The following is a 25,961-nucleotide window of genomic DNA, read 5'->3' on the forward strand; positions in this document are numbered from 1 at the left end:
GAATTCCGCTTATCCCCGAATTTGCAAGCGTTTACTTTGGGGGCCTGGGGGCGTAGCCCCCAGCGAGCCGAAGGCGAGTACTGAACTATACTATAAAAGAGATATTATATAAATTCTTCTATCGCAATATTATGCATTCCACTTAAATCCTAGGATGTTTAATTCCTAGAATGTTCAATATATATTCTTTTCTATTACGCTTATCTGAGGTTTGTGTACGCGTCACGCGTTTCCATGATAAACTGCCTTGTTCTATTATTTCGTAGATTAAAAACAATACAATAATAACATCTACTAAGTGGTTCATTACTTAATTGTACTTTAATTTACTAACGATTAGGGACGTTAGATATAACGCTATTACAACACGTGATACTTTAAATAGATTGCGATAAGTCATAATTTGAGATGATATACTCATTTATGAGCTTCCTTTGTTTTAAGGCTTCGTAATGAATTCATTACTACGAGTAGCGTATGATAATAAAACAGGGAATAGGATTCCCGCACAATGTGCCTTTGTTACCTGATACGCTGACTAATAAGTAATAAGCTCTCCAATACCTCAATTCTACTTTGAAATAATATATTTTTTAGTGAGCCTCTATACTTCAGTCATGAGTCAGTCACGGCAGCAGACAGACGTGTGTAGCAGTGCTCGCTAACATAACCTCAAAAGTTACAAGTCATTGTGTTCTGTGCGATGTTTTGAGCTCAAAACTCGTTATTTCGGTTGTGAAGTATACTTTATTTGTGACCTATTTATCTATTGTTGCTTGTTTATTTTAAATTTCTGCTAGCCTAAGTCTAATATTTGCCTACATCATGGCAAATTGTGCTAAGTGTTTGAAGCCCATATCTAAGACTGGCAAGAAACTCTGTTAAAGTGGACTGTGTTGAATGTAAAAAGCCTTTTCATGGCAAGTGTGTTGATCTGACTCCTGAAGACATTAAATATTATGAAGATAACCAATCTATCTGGCGGTGCTCTCCCTGCTCGAAGGAGCGTCGTAAGAGTATGGCTATTGAGTCTAGATCCGGATCGTCAATAACGTATGACGATATCTACAGTCTTGTGACTGACCTCAGAAAGGACTTAAAGGGGATTGAAACTAACCTAGGTAAGTCAATCAACACTGCCTTTGAGGAAATAAAGGAAACTAAAAGTTTAGTCAGTAAACAGAATGAAGAAATGGCGGCTTTGCTAGAGCTCGTAAACAAACTAACTGCTGAAAAAATAGCGAACTAAAGAACAGAGTGTCTATGCTCGAAAGCCGTATAGAGGACAGTGAACAATATTCGAGAAGGGACACTATCGAAATACATGGTGTGCCAGTTGAAAAATTCGAACAAGTGTTGGAAGTAGTCAAGTCGGTGGGGAAGGCATTAGATCTAACCATTGAAAATTCTATGGTTAGTGCTTGCCACAGGTTAGGAAGTAGAGATGGAACTGACAAACCTCCCGGAATAATAGTTAAGATGACTCGACGTATAGACGCTGAATCTCTGCTGCAACGAAGACGTGTGAAGAGGAATTTTTCTACTCACCACATAGGCCTAACAGCAAGCCCTGCTCAGCCTATCTACGTAAATGAAAGCCTATGTCCCGGAAGGCGCCGACTTCTGAATGCAGCTAGAGTTGTGAAAGGAGAAAAACAATACACATACTTATGGATACGGGGAGGCAAGATCCTTATGAGAAAGGCCGAAAAAGCTCCTGTGAAAGTGATAACTTCTCAAGCAGATCTAGCCAAACTGTGAGCTTAGTTTTGTTTTCTCTGTTGTATTGTAAGTTAACTTTTTTTTCACATGTATTATCTTATATAAGTCTGGTAAAGATGTAGGTTTTAGGTTTATTCTGGATTATATGAGGGATGAATACTGTTTGAATGTTTTGTTTTCTGTATTAATTAACAAAAGTGGGCCTATATATTCTGCTTACTGTGTAGTGGGTAGGCCTACATATTTTTATTCCTGTTTAAAGCTTGTTTTTAATATACTGAGGGTCCAAAACAAGTGGCTTAAGGTTTTTTTGTTTATTTTAAAATTTTTATACCGATAATAGCATGTTTACCATAGTTAATCAAAACATTAGAAGTATGAGGCAAAACTTTAATATCTTTTTAAGCGACCTGGAGTCAGCTAGCCTATTCCCTGATATGATTATTTTAACAGAAACGTGGATTAGTAAAGTTGAATTAAATCTATACAAAATAGAAGGTTACAACGCTTTTGCAAAGTGTAATGAGGAGTACAGGGCAGGGGGTACAGTAATTTTTTTTCGAGACTGTTATCAGTGCAGTGGAGTGAGAGAGATAGCTGTTCAGTCAGCTGACATTCTACAGCTGGACGTCAGGGTCAATGACCGGGAAGGATTCACCGTACTAGCTGTCTATCGCTTTCATAGTAAATCACAATTTGAATTTTATTAATGATTTAGATACTGTTTTAACATACTTGAATGGTCGTAATATTGTTTTATGCTGGGGATATTAATTGCAACATTTTGTGTCAGACCGTAGATATTGATAATTATTTAAGCCTTTTAGCTAGCAAGGGTATGATTAGTTTAATTAATGAGCCTACTCGCATAAGTGGAAATTCGGCTACTTGTTTGGACCATGTTTTTGTACGGTTCTTGAATAATAGCTCCATTAATTTTGAATATAAAGCTAAAGTTTTTCACTATGACATCACGGATCACTCAACAGTTGTTTTTTCTATTAATTTTATCAAGTCTGTTTCAAGAAAGGTTGCAGAATGCTACAGTAAAATAAACATGGATAGGCTTGTGGTGGAACTCAGTACAGTGGATTGGGCTGATGTTTTTACTAAGAATAATGTGTCAGATGCGTTTCAATTTTTCTTAAATATTTTAGAATCAAAAATTAGAAGCTTCAAAGTCCCAAAGGATATTAAATAAAAAAATATCTAAACTAAAACCTTGGGCTACTGACGGATTACTGATAAGGTTACAAAAGAGGAAAAAAATATACAGATTGCTAATGAACCATCCGAATAATGATAAATTAAGAAGGTATTATATTAATTTTAGAAACCGACTAAACTTAGACATAAGAGCTGCAAAAGAATTTTACTATAGATCTCAGTTTAACAATACCTCAAATGATATGAAATCTCAATGGAAAGTAGTGAATAGTTTGATTGGAGAGCGACAAAATAGAAGGGATATAAATGAAATTTTTTGAGTGAATGGTATGGTCACTGATAGTTTTCAAATAGCTAATGAATTTAATCATCATTTTTAAGTGTTACACATAAATTACAAACACAAGTAAATAATGATTATCTTGATCTAGTCACTGATTATAACAATACATTCATTCAAAGGATTACCTTAGAATCATTTTTTATGTGTCCAACATCTACTGTAGAGATCCTACAAATAATTGCGAGCTTGAAGAACAATAAAGCACCAGGTTTTGATATGATAGGCTCTACAGTTCTTAAATGTATAGCACCTAATATTGTAAATGTTCTAGAATACCTGTATAATTTTAGTTTGTCAACTGGGGAGTTCCACTTTGCTTAAAAAACGCAATTGTGACACCAATTTTTAAAAAGGGGGATTTTACACAGCCCAATTGTTTCCGCCCAATATCCCTGCTGTCAGTATTTGCTAAAGTACTTGAGAAGATAGTCAAAAGGCGTTTAGTTGACTTTTTAAATAAACATAACTTTTTCAGTAACAACCAGTTTGGTTTCCGAGAAGGCATGTCTACTGAGGATGCCTTACTTCATTTTATGGAGGCTGTTTATAGCTCAATTAACAATAATAAAAAAGTTTCTGCATTATTCGTTGACATAACAAAAGCTTTCGATACCATTAATCATAAAATATTGTTGGAGAAGCTGTGGATAGCGGGTATTAGGGGATTATCACATGACTGGTTTTCCAGCTATCTTTCTGAGAGGAAGCAAAGGGTTCGAATTGGCAATACCCTAAGTGATGCAGGTTCTGTTGATTTTGGAGTGCCTCAGGGCTCAGTCCTGGGGCCTATCATTTTTTTAATGTACATTAATGAGTTGTGCGATGGACGCTTTAAGGGCAGACTCGTTGCTTTTGCGGATGATGCTGCTTTTATTTATGATAACTTTGACCTTGAGGCTTTGCATAGTGATATTTCAGGAGATTTATATTATTTAAGGGTGTGGTTTGATAAACATTTCATGATTCTTAGTGAAAAAAAACCAAATTTATAATATTTAGTCTGAAAAATGTTTTAACTTTTAACATACCATTGAAATTTCATGATTTCAGATGTTTTCATTTACGTTGTAATGATTGTAATTGCTTACAATTAGAACAAGTTAAAAGTATAAAATACTTGGGTTTGGTTATTGATAGCAGTTTAACCTGGAAAGAACATATAAAAAAATTGAAAAAAGAGTTGTATCTTAGTCTAAGGAGCATGTATTTACTTCAGCAGATGTGTAGGAGTGTTGAAGTGTTGGTTGGGGTTTACCATGCTCTCGTTGGCTCTAGGCTTTCTTATGGCATTACATGCTGGGGAGGGACCTACTGCTCAACTTTGTATCCTATTATAATTTTTCAAAAAAAGGTTCATGAGACTAATCGTGCGTAGAGAAAAATTTGAACATACATGGCCAATTTTCTCAAACCTAAAGATTCTTCCACTGCGTCATTTATACATTTTTAAAGTACTACAAATCTTTTACATTAGAAGCACCTCATTTTCCGTGGCTCGCCAAACGACCTATAATTTAAGAAAATATCAAGCAGTGTTTGTGCCAAAGTCTCATTTAACAGTACATCAAAAGTTTTATACTAGTGTGGCACCGCGTTTGTTTAATTTAATAACTCCGAAAATAAACCAATTTACAAAACTAAATGAGTTCTTGAAAAATCTAAAAATTTGGTTGTTTTGAGCAACAAAATATAGACAACTGGTTAAATGTCACAATTTAAATTTAGTGTAGACTTGTTGTGTAGATTTTATTATTATTATCTTTTTTTTATTCCCTCTGTAATAATAGTTTATTTTGTTATTGTTATACAGTTACTTTTTTGAAGGGGATAAATTTAGTTGTGTAATTTAAAGCACAGAGTTATTAAACAGAGATTATTTTTTGAGTAAAATAAATTTTTTTCCTAATACGAGTTGCGTGTCGCTGCTAGCCGATTTGTTTTGCTTTAGTTAAGTGATAGAGATCCCAATACTGGTTTTACCTATGGGGTTCCTATTTGTCTTGTCTTAAATACAGTTTTTTTTAAGTTATATTATCTTTTATTGAGACTGTTTTTGCATCTTAAAATGAACATATTGTAGTTACTTAATGGTAAGAACATTTATTTTGATTTATACTATGTAAGTGTATGTATGTATTTTATTATGCATGAATATGTATATGCAAAATGTATATTCTGTGTTTTTGACAAAATAAAGAATTATTATTATTATTATTACTTTCCAGAATTTGCGAGGCATTTATTAATTTTGCACAATGATCTATCGATGTACAGGATTTTCGGAAATTTTTCCTATTGGGACACTCACCTAAATTACGTTATGTAATATAAAGTAGTAAGCTAATCTTATAAATATAATAAGATACTTGAATATGGAAGTTAGTTTAATATCTCATTGCTACCATCTATGTAAAAAACTATATCGTACTTTATATTACTGTTTTAATCTTGCTAAACAACTGATATTAATTCATGAAAATACAAAAATACATAGAATACATTGGGCTTTTGTAACACGATCAGCTGAAAATGAATATACTACCAATTTATAAATTAAATCTAAAAATAATATTTATAAGTATTTTAAAATAAAAGTATGCTTAAGTTTCTAAAACATTACAAATATCTAATTTAGTACTAATCTTTCCATTAGGTTTTGCGTGACTGAGTGTCAAACATTAAATAATGTAAAAATCATTAAAAAGTATATATTAATTTGATTACTGATGCATTATAATAAATTTATTTGTTATTATACTGTTTTTATATGTGTAAAAAGTAGCCTATTTTTGAATACCTATCAATAGTATAAAATGTCATTTCCAATAATCGTTTGTGACCATAAAATATATGTAATCAGATAAGAAGAGTTTAGTTTAGTGTTAGTATTAGTCGTGACGTCACCAATATAAGGAAACAGTTGAGACGTGGCAACAGTTTACATAAAATATTATTTTATATCCATGGAAACCACATAGCATTTCTAATTTAATGGTTTTAAATTATTCAAAAGTTTTATGTGACTGTATTTTCGAATGTCGTTTTACCCACAGCTAGACAAGGAAGTAGCACCAGGAACACAATGTGAAGGCTAGAAGCTGGGCAGGACTTACATGGGTGAGCTACATTAATTCTTTATATTTCATAGTTTTATTCACTCAATATGTCTCTACCCAAAGCAGTTTACTTCCTAGTTTCCCTACTTCCTAGCACTGAATCAGTACATGGGTATTGCTAACAGAAATACAAAATAAATATATTTATTACAATTCAATGGTACGTTTTGTGTAGAAGGTACTAATTTGTGATTTGTGCTATTTTCAATCTTCTCTGTATCCAAAACGTACTGGGAGAATTGGTGAAGAACAATATTTCCCCGATTCGCCGATAAAAAATTTTACAACTTCTCTTGTGTATAAATATTTCTTTATAAGATTCATTTTTAAGTGTCTTACAGCAATCTATCTGGCATTTTAGTAGGTTTTATGCACAATGAGTTGCAATTAGTTTATAGTAATCGTTTTTAAATAAAAAAACTATAACAAGTTTATGTTTAATTATTATAATTTATAAATATTTGAGACTATTTTAGAATTATTAGAAGTTTCGACGTAGGTCAGTACGAGAATGTCTTTGAATTTGGCTAAATTGACATTACGCTTACCCTCGTCGTACTTTCTCGTTTAATACATCATAATAACTAATATATTATTTTTTCAAAAGAGTTGTACAAGTTTTAAAGGTTTATACATATTTATACAATATCAAAATGATATCCATCTCACTTCCTCCAAATAACCTTACTAACGTCAACAAATTTGTTTCCGCTGACTCCGCAGTTCCAGTCCCTATAAAAGGCCACTACTCTCTAGGCATCATAAAGTAAATGTTTTTCTAACTGATATGTGTTTCTAACATATGTTCCAGAGTATATGAACTTTTAATGTAGTTTTCCGAAGGAAAACTGGACCGCAATTTTCAGGATCGTATTCTTAAACTCGTAAAGGAACCTCATTTCATACAACAAAAAATCACCGCATTAATAAACAAATGAGGGCCTCTAAGTTTTCTGTAACCTGGTCCTTTCTCTATCCTTTCTCTAAGAAGCAAAACTGTCTCTAGTCATACTTGAAACATTAGTATTTTTGCATTTTTGTGATAATTAGTATTGGATTGATTGAATAGTTACTCCTACGCACTTTGCCATTCTCTAATTGGCAAGTCAATTAACGAGACTGTACTTTCATGGACTCACCAACAACTCCAAACCTATTTGTTTGAATCCCAAAAATCCCACATGAAAGGTTGAAGGTCCAAGAAAGTAGGACGAAACGACCACTTATATTTCTACATTTACTTGTTTTCGTTGTGGATCTTGTGGTGGTTCTTGATTACAACTGTGGCTCTTCTTGTGTTTGACATATTTAACTTTAAATGTACTAGTTATGTAAAAACATATTTTAGTTTTGCATATCTGAAATTTTTACTAATAAGTATTGAATTAACATATTCCAGTTGACAGAATGTTAATTGTAATCATTCTTTGCATTGTGTACTGGGTGGAATACTACAGTACATTTAGTATTGGATTATTATCAGCACCTTGTAAAAAATAGTTATGATGTATCTTTTGTGCATATAAAGTAAGTAAGTGAAATATTGATACCGATTCACACAGTAGGCTGCCTCAATTTCTCTTTCGCCTACGGGAAGAACGTAAGATTCTTTTTTGAATGGTTGTTTATATATATATATATATATATATATATATATATATATGTCTGCCTGCAGGAAACAACAGTCTAATATAAGGTAATAGAGATTTTAATCGGGAGAGATTTAAGATTAAACAAAAAAAAAAGTTTCTCTCAGAATTATAACAAAGGGCAATCCAATATTAAATTGATAAAAAAAAAAACATTTCTTTATATACTCTAAGAGTATTTTGAAAATTTCAGGATATTTATGAACCGTCGTATCCTAAAAATCTGTGTTCATTAAACTATAACTGCTAAATGATTTCTTAACCTATTGTTTAAAGTATATATTACTTATGGAACTTATATTTATGTTATGGCGCTTTTTTAAACTATGAATTCTCTTCGTATGTGATATCATAAAAAAGCTCAACATTCTAAAAATGTTCTTTTGTCATAAATAATCTAATCTCAAAATGTGCTTTTGTCGTTAAAGAATCTAAGATATATACTCACTTACCTTTAAAGATAAGAGAGTATATTGTCTCGGATTTCTACACATAAAGTCAACATTTTAATTGTTTCTACCCCTTTTGTAGATATAAAATCCCTGCTTTGGTCTAAAGAATATTTCCTGACTCTAAATGGTAAGTTAGTAACGTATTTTCACATCTTAAAGCTATCACATATATTGAGAAAAAAAACTAACGTCCCATTTCACTGTTGAGTGTGTTCCCCTAAGTTACTGGAGAAAATTGGCAAATGCCAGCTTGTTAATTACCTTAAAAACAACCAAATATATAGCGCAGTGTCAGTACAGGTTTTGGAACGACAAACATACTATTTCCCCATGAATTTGAATGTCAAGGAAATCAACGTCATCATCCGGGACTCCGTAGACGGCCTTCACCAGGAGGAGAGAAGCGCCGACTCTGTGGACACTGAGAACGATCATCATCTTGGCGTCAAAGTTCCTCTGCTGAACGATGCAACAGGCAAGGTTGTTCCAGATCCCATGCTCCGACTTAAGATCGGTTCAGAGTGTTTCATCATGAGGAATATTAACATCGCTGACAGGACTTGTTTATTGGACTAAGGTCATTGTGACAACTATAACCACCTGGTTTATTCCCGTCAGACTCCTGCACGACGCAAAACCTATCGGAATTCCTATAATAATGTTTAGGTTCGCGATCATTAAAAGTTCACTGTTAATTTTCTGTCGACGTTTTCCTCTGATGCTGGCATACTCGATGACCGGCCACAAGAGCCAAGGTCAGACAATCGATCTTGTCGGAATCGACCTTCGCACTGCCTGTTTTAACCCACGGCCAGATGTACGTCCTGCTCAGTAGGGTTCGACGACCAGAAGAAATCGTGGTCCTTGTCCATCCTGATAGGGTATCTGATGAAGTCGCCTACGTGAAGAACATCGTGTACAGCGAAATTATTCAGTAAACCAGATTGACCATGGCAATAGGCTGGGGGGCCTGCACAAACAAAACTCACGTAGCGAGACTTTATACGTCATGCTTGCGTTTTAAAATCATTGACAAACTAACGGGCAAACAAACAGTTTTATCAACAATAAATAAGTTATTAGCAACTACGGTTTACTTTTTCACTTCCTGCCAAACCTAACCTCGGACTTTAGTTATTACTACATTGTCCTTGTCTACTAGTTTTGCTATCAAATCACTTAACGTTAGAGAACAATTACGACGCGCACGATTCTCGAGAGCGGATACAACTGTTAACATGAGATTTAGAAACCCCCATTTCGAATTTATCCAATCAACAAATCTGTTTTATTCCCGAATTTGGGAGCGAGCATATATTAGGCCAGGGGCGAATTTTAATATTATACAATAAAATATATACACACAAACCGGGGGTTGAGATTTTGTGTCTAAGTGAAGTTACCTTTAATTAAAAAAAAAAATGAGTTACATACTTTCAGGAATACACAACTATCCCAATTAAATTTTACACAATGATATTACGCTTACAAAAAAAATCACATTTATTACTTTTTATTTACGTAAATGGTGGAAATAGTGACAAATAAAAAAAACTAAATTGTTGATTTTAACACGGTTAAGCTTTTTAAAATAGAAAAATTCTATCTATTTTATTGTAAATTAAAAGTTCTTAATTTTTAAATATAAATCTCCCCAATTGACTTTAAAATATTTCTCTGTTTCTATGAAGACATTAGTAGCGATTTCATTTGGTTTTTGGAACTTTTTATGCCCCAAAGAGTCTCTTTACGTTTCATCTAGAAGTTAAGCGTCAACCTCTAAATGAGGGACTTAGTAATACATGCTGTTTGTTAAGTAATGTAGCAGCATTGTACATAGTAATCTGACATTACGTGATTCTTATCATAATTAACAACTACAAGAGGAGCAAAGTTCCGATTAATATTTATAATTAAAATAATTTTTATCTCTTTTATTCTTAATTAATTGGGACATAGGTACTCTCAGTTACATTTTATAAGCATCTTAAGAAGGAATTCTTTAAAACCAAAACAATTAACCTAAAGGGTGAACTGTATTTTCAGAAACTGCATTTCCAGATATGATAAAAAATGATCAATTGTATTTACTACGAGAGGGAACTAAAAGGCGACATTTAATTTCATTCGAAATGTCTATGAAGGTTGGCTTCAGTAACTAATTGGTTTAAATCGTCAATTACAGAACACATTTCTTCTTAAATCCGTAAAATACCGCTATATTGTTATTGAGTGTAAGCGATTGAATGTAATTAATGTATGAGTTTTATTCCTAAGCCAACTAGCATTCACGAATTTTAAATTACTCGTATTTTCAATATTGCACTACTATGAAATGCTTGAGTGATATCTCTCATATATATATATATATAAATATATATATATATATATATATATATATATATATATATATATATTATATATATAATAAGTTAATAATTTTTCCTAGTAATCATTCCACTTTTTATCAGATATGTATAAGCTGATATTATATCATTTGGACAATATGTAAAAATTGAATGTAAACTTATTCTTTCTGTACACATTTAGTACTGAGTACTGAAAGGATTCAAACCATAAATATCATGTTGAATGTTGTTTACTAAGTATTACTGTTGTCACTACATTTCACTGTTCCGGTGTTCTGTCACTAAAACACTATTATGTGTAAACTGCTTTGTTAGTGAGAGATCGAGAAGAAAGTGTGATTTCTAAGAAAATAATATAAGTAAACTCATCCGTAACTTCTGGTCCTGGTCCTGGCTATAATGTATCCTGGAGGAGTTTCCCGGACGTGTTCGAAATAAAACTTTTCATAACGTTTTGATCATAAATTACTATATAAAAATTACTGAACAAAATGATGTATCTTGTTGTTTCTATGGATATACATAATTTTTTATATATTGCACTGTTGGGTATGATTCTGCTGTTTAATTATTTAATTTTAACGTTAACTTGTGCAGGCATGTTTTTCTTGGGTCACGTCTCTAACTGAAATGCAGTAAAATTCCCGTTATGCAATTATATAGTCGTAAGTTCTATATTTACAAATATATCAATAAATGTATCTATAAAATGTTTGGTTTAAATTGCAACCCACAGACACGTGTGCCATGACATTTAAATATACAGGCACATATAAAAAACGTACATAGGTGTTGTAACATATCATATTCGAGTAGTCTATAATACAGTGTACTTTTATGAATATTCCTCAAGAACTATTCCTAATCATACTTCATGAATACGTAAATAATAATATCATATAATCATTTGAAACAAGTTGTTTTACCATTGGCCCTGTTGAACCTTTTAAGGAAAATATTTATATCCATTGAAATATAATTACATGTTTTAAACTCAAAATGTTAAATAACAATTTACGCTAAATATTGCTTTATTTAAAAAAAAGTTAAAGTTTCATTTATAAATATATCTTCAACTATTCATTAAGAGACTTTGAAATGTCTGCTGTTTTATTACGTTATTTTAAATATATTTACCATCATAATTTGAGTTTTTAATTACCTGACTGCTAAATAAAGCAAATATATTTAAACTGTTGAGGATTAGCTGAAAGTGGTACCAAAAGAGTACTGACTGTTATAGCCGTCTGATCCCAAAAGAGAAATAAAATAATCAATATTACGGGTGTTTAAGGTCTTTATTGGCGTTCTTACTTACTTATTTTGACTGGAAAAAGTGCTGTGTAATTATTGATCTGAGTTGTTAGCTCCTAGCGATATTATATATAAATCACAGCTTTTGCAGCCAAATTTTCCAGTAATATTAGGCGCTATCCCTTGTTTTTTAGATATTGTCAGTTATTGTACTCGAAATTTGTTTACGCCATTGGTGAATATTTATACCTTTAAACATTTATAGCCAATGCATCACTTAATTGTGTAGAGTTATTCACAAAATGTTAAAACGCCTTTGCAATAAGACAGGGTGTAACACGGAAATAAAGAAATTTTTGCAACAGTTGATGTTATAAACTAAAGTTAGACACTTGCATTGTTATTATTAAACGGTTATCTAACTTGGAAATATGATATGACGTATTGTTATAATGTTAAGAAAAGTTGTTTCCAGGAATGTATTTTAGCCAGATTTTCTCTCGTACGAACATAATCAAAGAAGTATAGTTTAGCTACAAGTATATAATATAGCTTATTCTCTGTGATATTAGTTAGTAGAGTATCATATAAAAACAAATGCTTTTTACATTATTGCAACTACTAGCAACACTGAAATTTAATACGCTTTTTGAAAAAAACAATTGACAGACGTATTTCATAATCCAATTTTTTAAGAGAAAACGGCAAATTGTACTGGAGAATAAATATACTTTAGGCAAACTCTGAAAACAAATGTTTTTACTCTGTAGGATATTATTTTATTTTATAGATAACATACGAGGAGGTAAGCAGAAAAAACAATCATCCAGTAAAGAATTTTAACATTTAACGGACCTAATGACAGCTTGTGTTGCTTACTAAATGATAGTCCTTTGTACTGAATGACGAAAACACATGGAGTTATATATAACTGAGGCCGTATTAATACATTTTTTTGATTCGCAAAATTTACTTATAAGTTTAATAATTGAGGTAATTAAAACCTACAAGCACCACTTCTACACGTTACAATAAAATAATGTCTTTCCACGTTGCTGCCAAAAAAGAGTAATAGTGAATTTGATTGTTCAGGGGTGAGCTCAATGGTTCCAATGTTTGAATTTTGCCTACGAACGTGATAATTTACTAAAATTTTAAAATTGACTTCCTTCCCTTCGATGTCGACTCACACGGGGCGCGTCAGCATCTTTGTTCGATATTGCAGCTGTAGTCGGGAAAAAATTAAGATTGGCAAAGTTGTGGGTCTAAACCATGGAATACTGGAAGTACTCGAAGTTGTACTCTTAGTTAAGAGCACTCGTAAACTTGCCTAAAAAAAAACATCTCAACATTATTAGCCACTTATCGAGACAACTTATAACCATGACAACCATGGTCTCGTCAGTAGGACATCACCACAACTTATATATGAATTAATCTTCAATTAAAACATCATAAAAGGTAAAAAATAACTTTTTATGTACACAATTTTACTTCCTATTACATTCAAATTAGGTGTCTCGCATAAAAGGGCTATTTTATAATGTGAAAATATAACATTTTACTTACAGACAAGGCGTTCTAGGTGTTGCTTTGTAGCAATATGTTCAAATTAAAAGTTCGAGAGCGAAAATATTATAAAGCGTACCGATTAGGTTATTACCACCACCAAGAATTTAGTTGCAAGAACATCAGATTAAACTTATGCTAACCCGTAACTAGTAACAGGATTTCGATAATATGTATTATATAAAAATTGAAAAATAAATAAATTCACAGCTTCTATGACGCTCAGCCTAATTATATGCACCATTATATCTCAATCTTGCCTATGTAGTAATTTCATGCAAGGTTTTTATAACCAAGTTTCTAGTAAGCAACCGAGAATAACAAGTTATATATTGTCAGCAAACGTTTAAAAATAAAATTGCCTGCAATATATTATATTTATTTTTACTCTACGAATAAAAATTTTACTTATCAAAATCTTACATGATAGTATTAAGTTTGTTTGCATATTTATTTATTGATTTTATTTTTTAGTTTTCATCATTGTTACTCATAAGGCTTTTGCAAAAATATTCGTTTTCACTTATTGCAATCCCATCCGTTAACATGCACTAATATCAATAACTTTATTCCTGAAATATAATTTAAGCTTAATGCTAAGGTCTGTGGGTCGGTTGGTTTTCGCGATATCATACAGACTGACGGACAGACAAAAATTAAAATATTTTAAGCCTCACTTATATGATAGGTTTCGCTAAAGCTCAATGAAAATACTTAATTGTTTTTACTGTGGTACTTATAGGAAGGCTGAGCTGAACATGACGGGTACCAGATCCTAACAGCAAAACATACGTACTTCCCAGTACACAGTCAATGGTTGTCAAAGTTTTTAAACCTACATTTACATTTTTTTAGCCTTATAGCTATTATAATATTAAAAATTCATTGAATTAGTAGAATTAAGGGCGTAAAAATACTTTTGTGATTAACATTTGATTTGAGAACCACGGACATCATAACAACAACATAATAACAAGCAAGCACTGAAAATTATTTTTAAGAATCAGATATCACAAATATTTTTCTGTACAGCTTATAACTTAAAAAAACACAAACTATTAACTCATCTGAAACATATTTTAACGTAGTTGGCGTAAACCTTAACTAAAAATATTGTTAGTGCTAATATTCATTTTGAAGTCAATTTGCGAGTTACTTTATCTGCATGGTTGTCGAAGTCGTTACGTTTCTTAATAACATTGACATTTAATAAACTGTTGTAGATAATTGAGAAGCAAATCTAATATCACCTATAATTAACAAGTTAAGGCTCAAAAATTAATTTTAACAATCAAATTTCACAAATATTTTCTGTAAACCTTAAAAAGTTTTAAAACAACATAGTTCATTCTTCTAATAAATATTTCAAAAACAAAAAACTAAAAAAATTAAACTTGGAATGGAATTTGTTGAAGTCGTTACGTTACTCATTAACATTCACAATTTACAATGTTTTTAGTAATAGGGAACAGATGTTTATATGGACTTTAAAAAATGAGTGATTTACTCTAGTAGGTATTTAATATAGTGTATTTTATCAACGATTTCAAAAGACTGCAAGCATATAAAACAGTTTCCCAATATTAAATGTGTTTGAGGCTCTATAAAACTTATGTTTGTTATTTACATTCTATTATTTCAATGATGATAAATGTTTACAGTTGTACGTATGAATAAAGTGTATAGAGTAAACAACTACAAGGCTCAATAAATAACACGATATATAGTAATATACTAGTATTTAATAGGTTTAGAGTTAAATTTTGCATTTGACAATCAGAGCCTCAGTTATCCCGGTATCTCGGTAAATAAACTGTAGCAACCTTTAGAGTCTTTAGGGCTAGATAGCTCATTCACTTCTTAACAAAACACTTTTCAGTGTTTCCACCAGATTTTTCCAGCCGATTTGTTTTTTTGTTTTTTTTTCCCTTAACGCTCAGCTCCTATTATAAAAAAAATATTTTTCTGGACAATGGTTAGTTTTAATATTGCAAGTATTTTATATATACTTTCAACACCGTGCACTTTTAGGAAGGAACTTTAAAAGAGGTATGTTAAATGTTAATTAAATTTGTTATATAAACTCTAACGTGGCAGTATTTCAAAATATAGTATTCTTTAACTTGCCTTAGAGTTAAATTATTTAAAATAGTGAAAAATTAAATATTTAAAGGTGAAAAAAATTAGAATCTAATATGTTGTTTCTATAATGTTATCCTTTAAATTCGGACCATTTCTAATCTCATTTTTAAATATAAAAAAACCCCTGGTTGTAATCTCAGCAACTAAGTGTATATATTAAAAGATATAGACCATAATTTCTTCTTAAAAACTGTACAAATAACGTTTTTAGAAATAATTGAGTTTAATCAAATTAACACAATACTTTTCTGAATTTTAATCTTAGAATAAACTAACATTCACTAATTTTTAATTATTTTCCAATATTTACAAAACTAAAAAATGCTTAAAAAATTTCTCCACAGACACATTTAAGTAAATAAAATAATTCTCATAGAAATCTTTACCATTTTAAATAAAATATGTAAAACATTTATTTATTGAAACATTTGGATAATGTATGAGAATTGTTGTAAACTGATTCCTTTCTGTACACTTAGAGTACTGAAAGGATTTAAAAACCTTAAATCAAATTCTTCCGGTTTGCTAACTTGAATGTTTATAGAAAGGTATTTTTAATCAAGATAAATCATCACTAAACTAGAAAATAAACTTCGCTGTAAAATTTCTTTAAAAATCACAATCCCTTTAACTGCAAACGCCGTCAAAAATTTTATGGGTACTGTTTTCACAGTTTTATCTGTAATTTATTAACAACTGCAAAAACTAGAATGTAAATTGCTTTGGGTAATAAGAAGAACAGGTTAAATAAAAACAACTGTAGAACTGCAAATAACTAAAGTAAACTCATCTATAAGTACTTGTCTCGATCCTGGTATTCGCCATGGTGAAGATTTTCCACGTCCTGCGTGTTGAACGGCTTTGAGCATTAAATTTAAAAAATGAATATAGTCCCTAGCCCTTATCGAGCTTTTGGCAATCGCACTTATTCCTGGTTCTGCTTCTACAAGCTAATTTGGTGGGGAGTTCGTCTCAAATTTTGTAGACAACACTTTGGAAACTTATCGAAAAAACCTATTGAAATATTTTTCCTTTGTTGTTTCTATGGATATTACGAAAAAATATTAATAATATGTACACTATTATGTATGTTCCAACTTGTTTATATTTATTTTGACTTTTTACCTTTACTCGCTTGTTTACATCACGACTGCTACTGATATAAAAACCCAACTGTTGTTATCTGATTACCCAAACACATACTCACTATAGAGACAAGCATGTTATTTGTTTAACTGTCATACATTATTATTTAATGAGATAAAGTTAACATATTTTAGATCCTATATTTCTCGACACACTTTTCGATATATCAATTTATTGCTAATTAGTATACGTTCAACTAACTTAAAGAGCCTTCGTAGATTTGATCATAGTTTTACGCTCTGAGGTATGTATTTCAAGTAGTCTACATTACGGTTGCATGCGAACTGAAATTGTAATGTTTATTACTTATTGGTTAACAAGGTTTCTATATTGATGTGGTAATTAAACAAGCAATACATTATTTGAAAATTTATGTTACAGGATGAGGATTTAAATAGTTTTTTATTTTATTTTGAAACATTTTCCACTGATCCGCAATGTAAATTATTAACACCTGTGTACGACGACGAACAACATGTTGGCTATAAACTATTTTATTATATATCTAAACCCAGTCTGCAATGTTAAGGTCCATTGCCCCTAACACTAGTAGTTTTTTCGCACTAACTTATCATTCCTCCATAGTAGACAATGACTACTCTCATATAATTACACTATTTAATATTTAACATTATTACACGTGTCATGTGTATAGAATTTTTTTTAAAAATTGTTTTGTATAAAATAATATAACTTATTAACAACATATAACTTAGCAGGGATCACTTCTGGCTGGTTTATATCTTCCAGTGGTACCTAACATTGGTAAACAGCAAAAATCTGTGTCAGTCACACAAACCTGGGACACCTTACGGATGTTCAGGAACAGCATTATCGCTAACCGAAATTTCGATATTCTGGGATGCAAGGGTAATTTCAATAGATTGTTTTACTGCGGAGGAGAGGGCATGTTTGAGTTAGTGGAGTTTATTTCCTATGTGTCAGAGGTCCTTGCTTGCCTAAACATCAAGAGTGTGCCACCCTATACCTGCTTTGACTGGAGAGGCCAGGTTTCAGAGCAGGCCATCCCTTTTTGAGGGCACACAGTGACTTAATTCATGCCCTAAATTCTTCTCATGGACCTCAATAATAGGTGGCCTACTATCCCTAACATTACGCATCTAGAATATCCTATCACTCTGAATGTAGCGGAAAAGTCCTTATAGGAACTATGAAGGAATTTATAAGATATATTTTCCCCAACAGAATAAATAACAATATTATTTATATTAATAAACGTTTTTAAAAAATAAAGAGTGTTCTAGTATATGCAGTTTTTTGGCGTATAAAATTCCTCATACAATATCAGCCGAGAGCGTAAAGGCATCAATGACATTTCAATTTTCCTTATTGAGAAACCGCTTCAAGAAAAAAGCTCTTTGATATTCTTATTATTTTTAGCATATATTCACTCTTAACTTTCAGATACAAGACTCTTTAACTTTAAAAAAATACTTGTTGGCCTTTTTTCCAATATAAAGTATAGTCACACATTTATTGCAACCTTTTCTACATACTTTTTTTTTAAAACGCTAAACTTAGATCTAACTAATTCACAAATTTAATTTTTCTCACTGACATAGATAGCATCCTGTGGGATAAGTTAGTTTTAATTGTGAGAAGATAAGGTAGATCATTTTAAAATTAATAAGACATGTTTGATGCATACTTAAATTCGCTGATTGCTAACAAAATCAGAAAGAATGTACAACCCTCGAGGGTTTATACCACTCAAAAAGGTTTAATTATACGTATTTCTGCCCTACTAAGATATTTCTGATGGTCACTCAAGTATTGTCACAGCTCATATACCCTACCAAATACCGGATACTGGGATCTTCTTCCTCACAAGATTGAGGCAGATTTTCTTTGCAGTTCAAAAGACGCGTACATTAGAAAACTTACTTCACTATACTTCCTCGTTTCTTTAAAATCCTCTAGAATTTACATTAATCTAACCCTTAAATAATGTAAACACTCGAAATTTGAGTGCTTCTGGCCCCGGGTCAGCTTCTAATTTTAGGGGAGTTTCTAGACTCTGAGAGCTCCTAGCTTTTCTTCTCACTCTGGGACTGGCTGATCACGAGGTTCCAGGCGTTCATGTGTAGAGGGTCCTTAGCCAAATACTACTCTATTAACGGACTGGTTTTGAGGTAGTACCTTCCCGAACACACGATTTTTTAATGTTTAAACATTGTTAAAAACATTCATTCCAAGTAAATTTAAAAGTTCAGAGAGCCGTGCAGGCATGACATGTTTTCAAAAGTTAGCAACTGTTTGACTCTCCCGAGCCTCTAGATAATTGAAAAAAAATATTTGTATTGTATGTAAAAATGGTTGCAATTTTATCAATAGGCTCGTACTGAGGCTGGCAGAACGAACCCGCACTGCATGAAACAGGTCCACGATTTATTAAAGTTTGCTCTCGCAGGCTTGAGTTCATCTGATCAGCATATATAAATTTCTGGGTATACAAAATTCCCCAAACGCTCAAAGTATATACAACTTGTTTTGCACCGCTGCTTATTTTCACATTTATCACATACTTTAGACGAGATTTGAATATAAAATGTAAGGACATTATGGATCATTAGAATGGTACCGGATTGAAGTGGGAGTAAGTATTTGGTGCTGATGAATGAAATGAGAAAGAACAAATATTTGCTGTTTGAGGGGAACGTGTGAAGGGAAAAAATCTCAGTTTTAGTATAGTTTATTTGAATTGATATTTAATTCAACATTCGCTGCTGCAGCTGCAATGAAAATTTGACTCTTAACTACTATTGACCATTTATAACTCGAAATCAGCTTCGAAAAAATGCTCTATTTCTTCGTATACTCTTTTGATCTCTTCTGACAGACATTGACTCCCGATTTCCACATATAATAATATTTAGCGCAATTATTTATTAGTAGTAACTGGTAACGTTTACTAACTGAACATAACTGTTTTTATTTAAACCCATCTGTAAAAACTAACACAATGGGAGCAGTTTGTATGTATCCGGTTGTTATCTCGAAACGGATCATCTGTAGAATTAAGAATAAAAATCTTTTTTTATCCAATCGTTTTTTCCGTAGAGAAGAACCAGTTCTATGGTGGTGCATTTCCCATCGGGGGAATTTGTTCTGAGCGTTATACTGAAGCCTTTTACTCAGTAGGCCTGAACAGTTTCTTCTTGTATCTTCTGGAGGATGTAAAACTGTCTCCTTCCAGACATCTACAACAATAAAATGAGCTGTAGACTTTAAATAGTGCATGGAATTTCAGTTTAAGCTTTTTGTGTGGACACCTGGTGTGGCGTAATCCAACCTCCCTTGTAAATAAAGTACATTTTGAAAAAAATATACATGTTTATTACTGGAAGGTCTCTGAGCATTTTTAAACTAAGGAATGTTCTTGTTTTAAATAGTTATATGAGAACAGTCACATTTTCGATAAATACATGCTCAATCCACAATTTACATTTGAACTAATTCATTCCCGAAATAGAACAGTTTTACAGTACTCGAAACCGTTCATAACCTTTAATTTGCAAAGAACAAATTTTAATTTTCAGATTTTCAAATCTAAAATAACACCTTTACTCGTCGCATGATACAGGTTATTAAATTCAAGTAATCGTTTACCTAAAATTGCCTAAAGATTATCGACCTTTAAATGCTGACTTAGAGTGCCTAAAGAAAAGAAAGTTTAAATTCTCTGTCGAGTTCTGAAGATTTTTTAAATACTGCTGTTATTTAACTCTAATTGTAACCAAGATGTTGACTAAAATCACTTTGGTAATGGTTCTAATTTCTGCAGAGTGCTCTTTTATTTTCAGCTGAGGCATTTTTCAACCACAACGACTCATTCTAGGATGTAGAAAGTAAGGAATTTTGAAAGTGACATATGACAATCTTTTTTTAAAGTACGTTATTTATATTACTTTATCACTTTAATTGACTATATCTTATTTCTTATAGTGTAAAGAGACATCTGGTGTGTAAAATCATTAACAAATAGAATCACTTGAACAATCACAAGTCCCATATTTTCAACTCAAAAAAATGGGTTAATGACAGTTCAAACAAATTAGAAATATATTAATATAAACATAATTCTGTTAGTATGTAATTTATACATAAACACCTAGCATAAAACTATTTTTAAACTCAAGGGTGAATATTTAGCCTACTGGAAGTTTCCAGAAGAAAAAATGTAAAATATAAATTTATATAATTAATGAAATATTTCTCCTTATAAGTTTTAAATAAAAATATTTAGCAGATACCTATGTATGAGCAAATACAAAGTGTTACTGAGATTTGGTACATGGGATTGCTAAGTTCTGAATTGATTCTTTCTGCACGCTTTGGGGCTACCATTCAGAATTAAAAGAGAGCCAAAGAAAAGGTTTTATCTATATTTACACAAATACTTAATTGATTAATTAATTTCTAAGAAAAGCGAAAACCCCCAAAAATTAAAACATATAAAAATGATATTAAAATAGATTTTTCTTAATTATCATAAAATTTGAAATTTTCTCCTGTTTTGCTGGTGTAATTAATACTTGCTAAAATAGGAAGTAATTTGCTCTTGGGTAACAGAGATACTATGAAGGACAACTTAGATCTCTAAAATTATAAAAGGTAACTCATCCATGTAAGGCCATTGTCCTGGTACCTTGCAAACCGGCAACTCGCATCTTATTTTCAGCTCGCTGATTTGTTTCTCCTTACATGCTACGCGGTTGTTGAATGGATACTGAACAAAAATATGTAAAAAAATTATAAATAAAAAAACCATTCCAATAAATTACCTATACCTTGATGTTTTTTCCAGGGATATTAAACAGTTTTTGTACGTACTTTTAACGTGTTTACCTCACTTTTTCTCTTAGCAACATTGATTCTTTACGCCATCACTAGTACCCGACATTAAACCGATTTTTCTTGTTATGTGATAGTTTTTTTAATACAAAATATAAAAGATAAATATGTGTTTAAAATATAACTTAAATTTGATTTCTGTCTTAGTTGATATAGTGTACATGATAGTAGATAAAAGTGCATATAACCGATTCAATTACTTGATAAAAAAATAAACAAAATATAAACTATTTTTCCCCTGTACGGGGGGGGTACAGAATGAAAAAAATAGCCTAACATCCACAGCAATAGTTTAGCGGCTTCTATACGACAATAAATAACAAAAGAGAATTTGTTAATTATTATAAATATAGCACAGAAAAAAGAATGGAATCTAAAATAATTTTTAAAATGTAATTTTAATAATTATAAATGATGACCATGGCGTACTTTTCTATCACGTTATCTTCACATATGAACTGTTCCAGTGTTTCTGCTGTGAATAATACTCGCTACAAATATGATATAAACTGCTTTGTGTAACCGAGAGATTTTGAGAGTGGATAGTGATTTTCTAAATGATAAAAGTAAATAACTCATCCTTGTAACTCATGCTGGGCACCTCATCCTTGTTCCTGGTGATGGTTTCTCCTACTTACTGCGAGTTGAAACTACTTTTGAACAAAAAATCTGAAACTGTATATCAAAGTTTTAGAGAAATCTCAAAAACTTATTTCTTGTGGTTTTCTAACAGAAATCTATAATTTTAATACACATTAATGTTAGATATGTTTCATCTGTTTCATTTATTTTTCATTTCTATATTAATAAAAATAAATATATTTAGGTCTCGTTCGTTTTACAAAAGTTCATCCGAACAACATAACAACAACTTGTTACCAACTCTCTTGATATCTGATTATTAATACGTATAATTCTGTAGAGAATAACGTGGATCTTAAAACATACTTCTAAAAATTTTGTTGTTCCGTATTATTTTAAGGTGTGAGGTATAGAATTTTACACAGTTTTCGATATCTCCTTTATTACCCTTTTGTTAATTTACATATCAAAACCTCCGTTATATTAAACGAATATGGTATGAAATGACTAATAGTAAGTATGTAATTTATATTACAGAAAAATTTTGTTAATTTCCGTACGAATTTTGAAACCATACAAAACACCATTTATCAATTTCAACGTGTACTCAGGTTATGATTGTTTATACATTGCAAGTTGAATCTTACGTCTAGACCATCGTAAGTGGAGTCGCATTTATTGCCATTAATTATTTTCAAAAAATTCTCAACGTGAACATTTCAGGGAGTAACCCCCCAGTAATACATGTTCCCCCTTTACAATTAGAACCCCGGTACCAATAAATATAGGAAATTAGAAATTGCTACAACAAAAAGTTCTTTATAATTGGGAAATTATACAAGTTTTGTGTTCCAATGTAAACTCTATTAACAAGCGCAATTTTTCAAAACTATAAATATATTACGTAATATTTACCCACAACAACTCCCAAATGCATTTCCTCCAAATAATTTTTAATTGCTAAAAAGTACAAACACTCGAAAAAGTATATTTTTGCCACAGTGCAAACAATTTTGATAAAGGTTAACCAATAACATTAAGAGTATTTGCAGGACATCAGCTCAACGGTAAATTAAAATCTTAACCCTGCGATCACAGCAAAGATATCTGTCGACTTGGTAATTGGAATATATACCGTATATCGTTATACGTTCTAAATCACATTTTAAATTTTGATATACCATAAAAACTTTAAGATAGTTTTCTACTTATTTTATAACAGATTAGTTTTGTAAATTTATGTATCTTAAAGTGATTTTGTAACCAAATAGTTTTTCATTCCAACCCGTCTAACTAAAAGCCACCAACGTGTACCTTTCATAGTGCTGTCGGCAATTGAAAATATCGATTTTTAAACTAGACCTTAATAAGCACTAACGAATCAAATTCATTATTGTGTTTCTCCTAAACACTTTAAAAAAATCTCTGTATACATTTATAAATACAATACTCGTTTTTAGTTTGCAAACTTTTAATTAATTTGAATAATCTGTGGTATGTAAACAAGCGATAGGTACTACAAACGAATGCCCTGTAATAAGTCATATAATTACCAAAAACTTTGGTACATTCACCACCAATAAATTATAATTTATTTTTACTCTATAAATAAAATTGTTATTAAAATCACATATGATAGTTCGTAGACAGTTTATGTTGACATGTTTTATTCATTCACCGTTTTTTCGATTTTATCATGGTTGCATTTAAGAACAACAAATATTTCCTAACGCTCAGCCAAATTCTTTCGATTGCCATGAACTAATATCAAACACATTAACGCAGCTATTTTTGGAACAGTTGATTCTAATGAGTTATTGAGTCTAAGCTCCAGTTTACCTTATATTAACGTTCAGCAAATTAAATAAACCGTCCCCCCAACAAAGCAATTCTCTTACGTGCAAAGAAAATCTTCCAATATATTACACAGGGTCTTGGTGTGAGAAGGGATCATTGAGTGAGGAAGGCTCGCGCTGTCAATGTTGTTATCGTGTCAAAACGATGCGGGGTTCCTGATTTAACTATTTTCCTCGTTTCCGTCGCAGATTATTTTTGGTGGATCCCCTTTTAGACGAACATGATTCCGAGTTTTAATACATTTGCAACAGCATCAGCGTTTTAAACGGTTTGGCATTAAGAGAAAGGTAAACCTGGAACTAAACTCAACATAATTACACAATGAATCAGCTCTTCCACACCATATCTGTGGTTATTGAAAGACTAGGTGCTCCATTCATGCTTTTAGATTGTGTCAGTCAACATCATTGAGCCTCTCAGTTGGTGCACCTCATGGAGACATGAAGAAACTGGAGGTGCATTATGAAAATGATGACCTATTTTTCAGGGAAAATATTATATTTATTCATTCGCATTGAGACAGAAAATAGTGAAAATACTTCAAGATGAGTCTACTCCTACATCAACACACTCACAGCATAGACAAATTCTGCCACGCTTGGAAAGGAGCACCCTGGAACTCACTCGACTGGAATAGCATCTTCAGGAGCCATATAACTTCAGCTCAGGTTCTTTCCCACCGATTCCCTGTGCTTTACCTCTCAGAGCTCTCTCTCTTCAGTAAACGAAACAACAAATACTGACCATAGATATTGATAGTGACAGGGCTTTTGTAAGGAGGCTGGGCACGATGGGGGTCTTGTTCTAGGGTCAGATAGGTAACGCACGAATGACGTCCTGTTTCTGGAGATATGCTGTGGTGGAGCTTGTGAAGGATAACTAATAACCAGCCAGGCCGGGTGATTTCCAGCGTTTCAGTCTTCAATGCGCCTCCAGATAAAAGGCTGCGTTTACAGCTTTTCCTTACGGTACAAATACTCAAAATCGGACGATTCACTCGAACGTCAACACAAAGACAAACAGCATTGTTTTGATACCGAGGACTTTCTCATATGCAATTTTTGTTGTGTTTGTGAAGAGGATTCTGTTCTGTGTGTTACTGGAAGCCCGTGCCAATTTTGGATTCTGGATTTTTAAAATATGTTCTGATGCAGTTGTATAATACTCACAATTTTCTATCGAAAGATGTGTGCTAGGGTCTATATTCAGGCAATATGGTATACTCCGGCAGAGTGCAACAGTAGATATAGAAGTTTTAGCTGACACATTATTCTCCCAAAAACAGATATATTAAATTTTATCATGATTGAAACAGAACTTTCATATAAATACAGTTTACAAAGAGGAATTTTAATATTATATTAAATGTATTATAATATTAATCAGGCATTCCTAATACTGGTATATTTACCCGTTATTACCTCTTGTACTGTGAAAGAGAGATCTAGCACGTGTGAATTTTAAAGTGACTAATACTAATGAGTTTAAAAACTCTTAGAACATGATTTATGACACAATGTTTGGACATTGCATTTTAAAAACTTATCCATATTATTATAAATAACAAATTAGTTACAGTTTTTTTATATTTAACGAAAAGCATAGATTATTTTCAAACTAAGTACGATTATCTTGCTTACTAGAAATGCTAGAAAGATTGCCGTTAAAACACAAGTTAGAAAATGTTTTCTCATTAAAGAGAATATATCTATTTTTGA

The 25,961-nt window shown here is 31.7% G+C and overlaps 1 protein-coding gene across 1 annotated transcript; it reads left to right on the forward strand.

Moving 5' to 3' along the window:
* Positions 1 to 1,263: 1,263 nt before the first annotated feature.
* On the forward strand, positions 1,264 to 1,761 carry LOC124371438. The gene has a single exon (XM_046829768.1). It carries the CDS (start codon positions 1,264 to 1,266, stop codon positions 1,759 to 1,761), a length of 498 nt encoding a protein of 165 aa, XP_046685724.1.
* Positions 1,762 to 25,961: the final 24,200 nt, after the last annotated feature.

The sequence above is a fragment of the Homalodisca vitripennis genome, unplaced genomic scaffold (assembly GCF_021130785.1).
Source record: "Homalodisca vitripennis isolate AUS2020 unplaced genomic scaffold, UT_GWSS_2.1 ScUCBcl_1442;HRSCAF=5076, whole genome shotgun sequence".
NCBI classification, from domain to species: Eukaryota; Metazoa; Arthropoda; class Insecta; order Hemiptera; family Cicadellidae; genus Homalodisca; species Homalodisca vitripennis.